This window comes from Vipera berus (genome assembly GCF_964194415.1).
Source record: "Vipera berus genome assembly, chromosome: 1".
In the NCBI taxonomy this organism is placed as follows: Eukaryota; Metazoa; Chordata; class Lepidosauria; order Squamata; family Viperidae; genus Vipera; species Vipera berus.
The window spans coordinates 228,424,958-228,436,630 of NC_138202.1; the positions used below are offsets into that span (position 1 = coordinate 228,424,958).

An 11,673-nucleotide genomic window follows, 5' to 3' on the forward strand; every position below is an offset into this window, starting at 1 on the left:
TATGCTAGAGAAATTTGGAGCAATTTGCTTCTACTAAGTATATCTGTCCTTCTGTTTGGTTAGTTGGGACTATATTTACTGCCCAAAGAATTAAGATTGAAAACTAAATATATCTTTATTCATGTCTATCATGCAACATTTAGTTATAAGCTGCTTACACAATACAGCAAATAGCAGGGTTTGCATATCATGTTTCATTAATATGAAATGCTGTGTAGGTATCTGATCATCCCACTCTTAAGAGTGCTAAATATTTGTCATTGGCTTTGTATTGGCTAAGGTAAAGGTAAAGGTTCCCCCGCACATGCGTGCTAGTCGTTTCCAACTCTAGGGGCTGGTGCTCATCTCCGTTTCAAAGCTGAAGGGCCAGCGCTTGTCCGAGGACGTCTCCGTGGTCATGTGGCCGGCATGACTAGATGCCAAAGGCGCACGGAATGCTGTTACCTTCCCACTGTAGTGGTCCCTATTTTTCTACTTGCATTTTTACGTGCTTTCGAACTACTAGGTTGGCAGAAGCTGGGACGAGTAACAGGCGCTCACTCTGCTACGTGGCACTCGGGATTCGACCTGCCAAACTGGTGACCTTCTGATCAACAAGCTCAGCGTCCTAACCCACTGAGCCACCGCGTCCCTTCTTGTATTGGCTAATCAACATCTTAAAAAGATTCTTTTGATGTTATATTTTATTAGCCAAAGAGGAAAACATATTGCTATCAAGGCAAGACATATTAATATCATGGGAACTAAATTTTACGATAGATTAGTAGTGAGAAAAGAATCAAATGGGGACCTCCCTTCACCCTCCTCTATTTAAACTAACTCCATGGTTGCTTCATTCAGATACCAATTCCAATCCACTCTTGGCTAATATCTTTCATTCCCAGTGCTTCCCGCATCTCTTCTCTTTGTAATTTCATCAGGTATACATTTGAGTAAAATAAGTCACACTGGATTGCTTTCAGTTTCAGCATAGAGCTCCACACAAAAAGGTCTACAATTTCTGTTAAGCATTACAATAACAGCTGTAATAACTTTATCATAAGTATGATACATATTAACTAAAATATTAAAGGATTTGAAAAGCCCGATATTCTTTTTCCTTTGCTTGATTTACATCAATTTACAAACCACAGAATAAAAAACAAGGATATTCCAAAATAACTTTTGGTAATGGGCCAGTGTTTTAAATAAAAAAATTAATATTCTGTCTATACCTTTTCTTTAAAAAAACACGTACTGTACACATCCTTTATTTAACATTTCTGTCTATTCCATTAAATTAAATTTAACAAATCCTACTGCAAGGCATAACAAAAATGTTTATTAATAGCACTGCTTCATTTACTTCCGACTCTACTGATTACTATTGTTCTCTAATATCAGTGAGAGAGAGAGAGATTCATTCATTCCTTCACCACTCCAGTCCTAATGGGTTCTGAGCAATTTTACAGATATTAAAATAACTATAAAATATATTAGTTAAATCACCAAAGCTAAAATAGCTTTATTTTATATAAATTTTATATTTTTATATAAATGTATACCTGTGGCTCCACAGCCAGCACCTAAACTCCTTTGGATAAAGCTAGGATTTCCTCAGCCTCTAAAAGGTGTTCTGCTTTTCTAAGCAAGTAGGTAGAATCCGTGGTGCTGCTGGCATAGCACATATGCTTTTAGAGTGCCACAAGATTGGCCTGTTTGTTGCAACAGCCAAACACAGCTATCCCTCTGGAATTCTGATAAAAACATTGTGTGATTTATTGGAAGAGAAACACATAGTTCCTGGTTATTCATATTTTGAAAGGGAAAAGCAACATTTAAATCTTCTCATCTTGTAGAAAAAAGTATGCCGTTCTGAACACAAATGAATGTACTGCATGAGGCAGACCAATGATTCATTAGGCACAGTAATGCCTGCTTTGATTTGCAGTGGCTTTCCAAGTTCTTGCCTACCTCCTAGATCCTTTAGAACAGACATGTCAAACACAAGGCCCGGGGGCCGGATCCAGCCCGCGAAGTGGTTTCATATGGCCCGCGAACCCATCCTGGAAACAGTGAGGGAACAGCCCCCGCTGCCTTGGCCCTGGCCCAGGGCAGCTGGGAGCCAATGTACAATTTTGTGGTGGCCATCTATGCTGAAATACATTCAGTCTTACCTTCACAAGGCCATCTGAAAACAGTGAGGGACCGGTCCATGCCATGTCGGCACTGCCCCCTGGGTGCACGCTGGGGAGGTATTACCCTTTGTGAGAAATGAAGAAATGCACCATCGCCTGGAAGTGGCCAGCACATGGCCCTGCCTACTTCGGGCAGGCTAGGGGCTGGGCAGCATTGCACTTCTCTTCAGATTCGTGCCACCTGGCTCAGCCTCTCGGCACTGTGAGGAGAGTGCCCTGCTGCCTGCCAAAACCGGGCAGGCTGGGGACTGGGCAGCATTGCACAGGTAACATCGATTCTCATGCTGCTCATGGCATCCCCTCCACCAGAGCCCACCAAGCCGGATATGTGAAGTAGGCGAGGGCCATGTGCTGGCCACTTCCAGGCGATGGTGCATTTCTTCATTCCTCATGAAGGATGGCACTTCCCCAGCTGCGTTTCTTGCCTGTTTTTCTCCCTCCCTCATCTCAAATATTTTCCCACTACTCGAAGGAAAGAAGGAAGGAGACGGAGGGTCTAAGGGAAGTCCTGCTTTAGTCCTTCCCTGCTGCCCTTTCACCATCTCCTTACCCCCTCCTCCTGGCCTATCCTGGGGGGTCTCCCATCCTATTTCTAAGGAAGCTTTGGATACAAAGCCAGGTCTCCTCACATGGGAGTGGGCCTCCCTCTTGACTTTGCCCTCGTACCCATCATAAGCAACCTGGCTAAGGAGAGCAAGCACAGCAGGTGCAGCAGGGCACCCCCTTGGGGAGTGGGGCTGGGCTTAGTGCCGCGGGTGTTTGACGGCTGGGCTGGGCATTTGACCTCTGTCCACTGTCCAGCTTCCCCCCCGCATGGCCTAAGAGGAACAGTGAGGCTCCTCCAGTGGACCATGCCTTGGCACTTGCCCCGGTCCCGTCTCCTTCTGCCAGAGACCTTCAGATCTGTCCCACTCCTGCCCAGGCCCCCATAGGTAACCTTGATGTGAAAAATGTAGAACTGGCCATGCCCACCCAGTAGGCCACATGCACTCCAGCCACGTCCACCCAGTAGGCCGCACCCACCCTGGCCACATACACCCGGCCCCCCCGAGGGCAACTGCAATGCTGATGCGGCCCTCAAGGAAATTGAGTTTGACACCCCTGCTTTAGAAGGAAGTCTGAGATTTTAAACGCAACGAAGTGGGGATAAGGCATGTCTTCTACCTCTATGCTGAATTCTTCTCAACTTGTGACAATACTTGCCTATTACCTGTCCTTGGCAAAAAAAATTCTGTGTTTAATAAGGATGCTAAGGTCTGATTTCTTCTGTCACTAGTTCTAGGAATAGAGTCTTCTGTATGCCAAAGTCACATAACTCTCCTGGTTTAAGAGTACTCATTGATAAAGTATGAACAGAGTTTATTTCTACCATCTATCCAGTAAAATAATATGGCACTGAATCAGTGGGGCCAATAAGATAGTATTTGTTTAACTCTTCTACTGATGGGAAGGAATGGCCAAGACAAACATTTGCTGCTCTCAGGAGAAAATCTTTTCACTCTTGCCTCTGCCTTGTAAAGAAATGTAGCAGCATCCTGTAAGTTCCATATTCCAAAGGTGATAAGAAGCTCCTTTTTTTAAAAAAAGGGCTATGTTTATGCCAGCTGCATCCAATAAGGAAACACAGGCAATGCCAAATGACTCCCCCCACTTGAAGGACAAATGAACAGAAGATTTTGTAGCACCATCCTCCATGAATATAATGCCAAAAGAAAAGAATCATTCTTCACAGACCAGAGTGGGAGGATAGCCAAGAGCTAACGAAGATACTCATCCATATCTCTAGTAATCAGGGCAGCAACAAGTGCTTCAGTTGTGGAAAAAGCTTCAAGGATACAGATACAGTACCCACCTTCCAGTCAAAAAAGGCCAGGCACATAAGAGAAGGGCTAAAAAAATGTTAGTGAGTCAGCTTATGGCTGTCTTATTTCTGGATTTCATTTAGTTATTTGCTTGTTAAATTTGTTTGCCCCCTATCTTACCATGGGGCTACTCTAGGCAGCTTACACTAATAAAAAGGATGAAAAATGAAAGTGAAATAATAGAACAATAAAATACACAATGACAAAAGAACACGGCAAGAATAATGCATCAGTACGATAACCCAAAAGATTGGATGGGTGGAGAGCAGAACACAAGGTGGGGGGGGGGGAGGGAGAGGTAAGTTCTGCCATCAATCTAGCAATTTTTATATACCGTCCAATTCTCAGGGAATCTGGCATGGCAGTCTGTCAGGAATTGTGCCAGAAACAACAAGTAGACCACAAGTCCAAAGCTAAGTTTCTATCTAAACCCTTCCTGGGAGGGGGGCTAACTACTGAGTGAGACCCAGTGCTAATAGAGAACAACAAAAAGAAGGTCTTGCTTATGGGATGTAAGAAAGATGAGTTCAGGACCATGAAATAGCCCCTTGTCCTCTTTTTGGAGCTGAAATAGGATACCCTCCCCTTTTTGTTTAGGGATCAGATGCTGTAGATGTCACTGGTCCAAACCAGCCCTCAAGACTACCACTCCCACATTGTAGAGGGGGAAAAAGATGAGGCTCTGATTGGAATGGCATTACAACCATTCAAGTAGATGGCCACTTGCAGAAATTTTGCCATAACTGAGAAGCACATTCCTCAGACAGACATAATTGAGATTTGCATATGTCTGGAATTTCCAAAACAAAGCAGAGGACGGGGTTTTTTTTCCCCTCACCATTCTCTAAGAATTAAACATCAAAGAATTAGCAATCATTCATTAATCATAGACAGTGTACTTACTGGACAACTTTTCTCAGGAGCGTTCTCCATTTTTTAATCATTCCCACAAAGAGCTGGAACTAGAAAGCAATTCTGAATATCCCGCATCTCATCAGAGAGCTCTCAAAATGAAACTAAAAGCAACAGTAGATCAATTTTGTGGCACTGGTAGACCATGGTGGAAACATGCCTCCATATTTCTTTATTTTTCTTCAATTTCATTTATAATAGCAATCAATTTCAGTTCAAACCTCTTCACATTGTTCTGGTATTAATCTCTAGAGTGTTTACCAAAGTGATGGCTACATTCATAAATAATCTGAGGACTCATGATATGCACATCTGTGGATGCCTCGATGATCTACCAAATCCAGCACCCAGACCAAAGTTGCCTGGAAAATCACAGCTTTATACTGAATATTTCATAGACATGGCCTAACAAAAGAAAAAAAAACCTGGGTTGTGTTTTTTTTGGCAGAATATGCACAAAAAATTCAGAAGGTAATATAAATGACCTTCAGATCATTTGTGTTATAAAGCTAGCATACTTGTAGGATATTATGATAGTTTCATAGATTAAATTAATGGACATCCATCTATTCCCAAAGCTGACAATTCCTAGATTCAAATTGCCACCAAAGCATATCTCCAGTCTTCTCATTGATGGCTTAGTCCAGTTAATCTGTTTCGGTCAGAGACCAATCAGGTGCAAGTCATGATCAGTTCCAGCCTATTGATCTGAGCAGCTTGCCTAAGGGATTATTCAGAGCTGGTGGTCAAATCACCTTTTTTGATCAACTGGTTGGTGCTCAGAATAGTATGCTGCATCTGGACTGCTTGAGAACCAAAAAGTTACTGTACTGTGGCAAGCAACCTGGCTTGAAACCTCTGCAAAAATCTCCCAACAATAGTTGCAGAGTACACAAAGGGATCCACTAGTGTCATAGTCAACTAGTAAGCCAACAGAATTTGTTTGGGGGACAATGGAAACTATTTGCAAATGTATTCCTGCAGATTGCAGAGAAGTGAAGAACACCAGAGATTAACTTGTTTGTAGACACACAGCACAAGCAAATGTAGGAGAACATACCAATGGAAGCCCCATCATCACTTTTTCTCCAGTTCTGACACCAGTCAAAATGACATGCAGGAATCAGTAGGTGAGGGCTTAATTCATCCTTGTCACCTACTATTGACCCCTGGTTTTGGAATGAAGTCAGCAAGGCAGACACCTGCACATTTGTCAACAAACCCCATCTGCCTTCTAGATAGCAGCCAACATAATTCAATTTAATTCTCATCTTTAAATACCCAACCATGTCAAAGTTGTATCAGATGACCGAATAGAACTTCCTAGGATATTGGAAGGAAATGTACCAAAAACAGAACACCAGACGTTCTATTCTCTTAGGAGATACTGTGGTATTCATTTAGGTATGTCCCAATAAGTTGGATAAGTTGTTTTAGTTGTATTACGTAGTGTCTATGCAGTAATAGTGAAAATAACACACAAATCTTGCAGCTGAAGGGGAGGTTACCTAAAGGACAGGAAGGAAATTCTGCTTTGGCCCTACCTTCTGTCCTGGCAGGTTCATTGTCTAGTGACCCGAAGGCCACTTTGCAGTAAATCCAACTACCATTTAACTGAAAACACTTCAAATCAGTACAAGGTTTTAGGATTCAGGAGCCCACAAGAAACGAAAACATATACTATGAAACTATTGACAGACATCTAGACAATATCACCAATTAACCCTAGCAAGAATATTGCATGTCTGGCTCCATACAGTTGCCTCCCAACAATATGACCGAGGCAACAAGCTAGCAGTTGTTCAGCCTGTTTTCTGATGTATGTGTTGATCTCCCAGAATGCTGATCATGGTAATCAAATAAACGTCACATGCCTATTATTCCTCATGCAAGCTATGAGTGAAAGTTAAAGCAGATCGTACAGTCTCAATTGCTTACTTTTCCTTAGGTGTTGTTTCTCTGTGAGAAAGATCTTTAGAACATTCTTGCAAATACTTTAGTGTACTTGGCAGAATAATCATAAATAAAAACTGGTACAGTTCACAAGTTGCTAGGATTACTGCCAGGTCAGTTGTGTTTATTATGGAGACAAAGCGAACTTTAAAACTTCTGTAATCTACTACAAATCAGCAGAGTTCTGTTAATTCACTAATGGTATTAATGCTCTGCAGTGCTTTTTTTGTAAAAGAAAAAGGTGCCGGAACTCACACATGTCATACAACCCGCCTTACCTACGCTACAAGGTTCCATCCAAAAAAGGTGCCGGAACTCCGTTCTGAGCGTTCTATGAGGAAAAAAGCCCTGATGCTCTGAGCTGAATCTATGCTTAAATGCTAGCTAAACTGAATCCCCTGATATCATACTTGCTGCTAGTCCTATCTACCAATATCCATACATTCAGTATAGACATTTTCAGTGTAGAAAACTAGGTATTTGAAGTACGTGGGTGATCCAGAACTGTCCATGATCAAGTGGCTGGTTCACTGATTATACAGACATCAGAGATAAGGCAAGTTAGTAGGTGTGAAATCAGCAGTGGAGATAAGCAGTATGATAAGCAGTCCATATACTTTATTACCATTTCAATCTAATGAATGGATTAAATATCTGACTAGCATATGCAGTTAAATCAATTAAACCATGTATTTGATAAATAAAATGCTAGCCAACTCAGTCAGGATAGCTACAGTGTAGAATCTGTAGGTTTAACCTATGTGAGGGATCTTCAAATGTTATTCTGCCTTCCTGTAACTGTAGAAGAATAAAATATAAGATGGTTCTTATGCAGGTTCATTGCTTCTGCTTCATCAACAAGCATTATAACAATATGATAGATAGATAGATAGATAGATAGATAGATAGATAGATAGATAGATAGATAGATAGATAGATAGATGATAGAGAGATAGAGAGATAGATAAGAAAGAAAGAAAGAAAAGAAAGAAAAGAAAAAAAGAAAAAAGAAAAGAAAAGAAAGAAAGCATAACCATGGTTTATATAATAAACTTCATTGAAGACAACCCCGAAATCCTATCATGGAATACTTTTGCTGCAAAGTCATTGGAGCTATCTACTATTACAAAATTGGGTCTGGTACCTGCTTGCAGTCTGATAGAATATTTATTAAATATAAAATATTCCTACTCTTCTATTTCTTGCACCTATTATAGCTTGCAACTGAGTTCAGAAATAGAATTCTATTATCTGGTTAACTCTTTTAGAAATTCATTAATCAGTTGTTATTATTTAGTCTACACCAGACGTTCTCAAACTTTGCAGTACCATGGCCCCTAAAATGAAAAATGAATTTTGGGAGACCACCCCACCTCTTTAAATAAAATTGATGATTTAATTGGCGTTAGGATTGGGAAAGAAATAATACTGTATACCATTTAATTTTAAAATTAAATTTTAACCTAGATACAGTTAAGTCTAAACGGTTACTTAAAATTAAAAATTGGCCAAATTGGTGAAGCTAATACAGAAATTCCAGGATTTGTGCTTAAAAAGAAACAATATGGTACAGAGGATTAGAAGTCCCATATATTTTATTTTTTTATCTTTCTCCCAAAATGTGATTTGTAGAATTTGTTGAAATATATTGTTGTGAGTTGGTTTTTAGTTTTAATAAGATATCAGAAATATTAGTATTTTTTGCAAGAGGTTAAAAGAGATTACACATTACACATTTATACTAATAACGTTAATCTTATTTTAACTGTAAGAACAAGAGTGCCCAAATGTAGTTTTCCAGGAATTTGTGAAATGTTAATTTTCTTTTAGTATCCAGGATGTAACTTGGACATTGTCCAGCTTTCTATTGTAATGCAAGCACAGTGAATTCAGTCTCTTCCATTCAGACAGTTCACTGTCCATTCAGAAACACAACACTTCCTTTTGATGATTGATTCAAGATGGGAAATGCAATACTGCTTGATGATGCAGGCAACATTATGAGTAAAACTATTATAGATAATTGATACTAGAAATAATTAAATGTAGACAGTAGTAAACAAGGTCTGTTCTCCCAACATGAAACTAATATTTATAAAAGCAGGAACAAATCTACATTAATCAGATTTTCCAGCATAGAAGTGTTGATTTTAAATATATGTACTAGAGATCAGAAGGTTGCAAAAGGCTAAGTTAAACAAATTATAAGCTAAAAATAAATGTGAGAACCAAATGTTAAAAATGGAAAGGTGGCTCTCCAAATGTAGGACTGTAGTTCTTATGGCTTTGCTAAGTTGAATGGCCATAAATAATTATAGAGAGATTTACAAGCAAAAAGTAAAGATAATGGAAGCTAAATCCAAATAGTTTTAATCCAATTTTTTTGTTCAACTGACAAATGCACTGTGAGAATGTTGAATGTAATCCAGAATTTCCTTGGTTGGTTTTTTTAGGATTTATGTTGTTAGTCCACATTTTCTTTTTGAAATTAACATTAGCATCAAACCATGCTCATCTCTGCCATTTCCACTGAATGCCTACAGCTTATAGTACAATCAAAATGTTTAGTTGCTTAGGAATATATCTCATTCATTTCACTGGGATTTCTCCTGAGTAAATATATATAGAATGACTCTATGAGAAAAACACATCTTCCTTCCCCTGTCCTGACCACTTTCTACAGGGGAATGATCGAGAGCATCCTGTCATATAGCATCACAGTCTGGTTTGGAAGCATCACTGCTATATTGACTATAGCAGCTATCAATTGCCATTCACAGTGCAAGAACAGTTCAAACAGACACCTTTAGACAATAAATTAAATGATGTGCAATGCTTTTACAGTATTGTGTGATGTAGCTACAGAATCCTATATAATATACAAAGAAACATACTGTAGCAAAAGCTAGAATTCTTATTAAACTTCCTGTGGAATGAGTGTCGCCTACCTAACTGGAATCTAGTTTTGAATAAATCTGACATTTTTAAAATTAGAGCACATGGGATATCATGTGACCACACATTTTTATTTAGGTTGACATCAGTGCCTACCTGGAAGTAAAGCTCATTGTAAAACATAGAGATTTTCTGTATTGGTCATGTAATTATTAGGTTTCTTTTGTGCAGGAACTTGTTCTGACATTTATTTTATTATCCATACTTCACATTTCCCCGCATTCAACCAGATGAGTTACTGGCATCAAAATATAGTCTTGAGAAAACATAATTTCTCACTATGCAATGTTATTTTACCAAGAAGAATATAATCTAATGTTCAGTAAGTATTATCCCTTGAAAATGGACCTTCTTTTGCTCTAGACTTAAGTTACTTGTAAATCATAGACAATAATTAATACTTTACTGTCAGATTCTGTCGTTCATAGATCTGTTATTCCACAACATGGTCAATGATATTCATGTTTTTGGCATTATGACCCAAATGCTTTGAATCTCACATAGGGAAGTTACATGTCTTGCTTTTTAGCCATATATACCCAGTTGGTTTTCATTCCTTATAACTGGTGCACAGGTGAGGGTGAGTTGCTTGCTGATTTTTGCATGAGACAGCTTTTAATAGGTTTTCCAATGTGTAACCTGCATATAATCCAAATCTAATTTTAAACTGGGACTAAATTCTGATGGAATGAATATCTGAAAATGCGATGCCAGATATAACTCAGGAGCATGGAGGTATGCAGACACCCACACATGCAGCACAGTTTTCTGAAAATATGAGCGCACACACACACACACACACACACACACACACACACACACACACACACACACCATTCATAGATGGCTCATATCAGAGCTTTCTTCAAAAAGCAAAAGTATAACATTTTAAAACGCATTATTCGATGAATGATTCTGCCCAGGAAATAAGCTTCCTCACTCTGCTTTCTTTCTGTCACTCTGCTGTCACTTTCTTTCTGTGACTCTGCTGTGACAACATGCAATTTTATTAACTTTGGGCAAAGTTGTTTACTAAGAATATCCAAATACTTTGCCCTGAAATATAACCTACTCCACTATAAAAAAAAGAAGAGCATATTAGTGCTATTCAGCATGAGCTTCTATATAGAGCAGAAAAGAGACTCTTTGTTACCTTCATTAGCCATTGAGTGTTGTTTTCCAGCATATTTTCCAGCAGCTGAAGCCTCTGTATGGAATCATCGTACTCTAACGGGGCATCTCTTTGCACAGCATTAGAGACATACGAGGTAGTGGAGGAAGACCGGCAATTGTCCATCTCAGGCAGAAGGAAAGTATAGCTGCACAATCCGTGCTGGACTTGGTATTGCTTCTTGCCTAGAGTCTCGAGGCTTCTCCGAAAGGAATTATAGCCTGCTATTAGAACAAGATTGCAGCTCAAGAGAAAACAAAGAGGCAGTTTCATCTTCTCCTTGGTTAAAAAAAAAAAATCAACCGGCTGAACTTTGTCAAAGATTCAGATGGATCCTGAGAATCTCTCTGAACAGTCAGTCAGCACCCCGGTGACATGTGCAAAGACAGACGAAAGAGTTTCTTCCTGTGTCCCGAGAGCGTGGCTGAGTGCAAACTGTCACAGGCAGATTTTCCTCAGCTGCTGCTTGATCTGTGCTCCATTTTCAGGTGTTGTATTTTCATATATTTTTTCTTCATGCAGAGATATAGATATAGAGAGATACGATAGACACACCAGCAGTCCACTGTTCTCGTCTTCAGAAGCACTCCTAAGACAGCTCAGGAGGCATGTGCAGCTCAAAACACTCCTCTCTCTGCGGGTC

The 11,673-nt window shown here is 39.6% G+C and overlaps 1 protein-coding gene across 1 annotated transcript in view; it reads right to left on the minus strand.

Moving 5' to 3' along the window:
* Nucleotides 1-11,441, minus strand: part of ANGPT2 (angiopoietin 2) — a 47,631-nt gene extending 36,190 nt beyond the window's left edge. The window contains exon 1 of the mRNA XM_081341092.1: nucleotides 11,013-11,441. Within this exon, the coding sequence (XP_081197218.1) occupies nucleotides 11,013-11,303 (291 nt within the window). The 5' untranslated portion in view covers nucleotides 11,304-11,441. The remainder of the gene's footprint in view (nucleotides 1-11,012) is intronic.
* Between the last annotated feature and the right edge of the window lie 232 nt (nucleotides 11,442-11,673).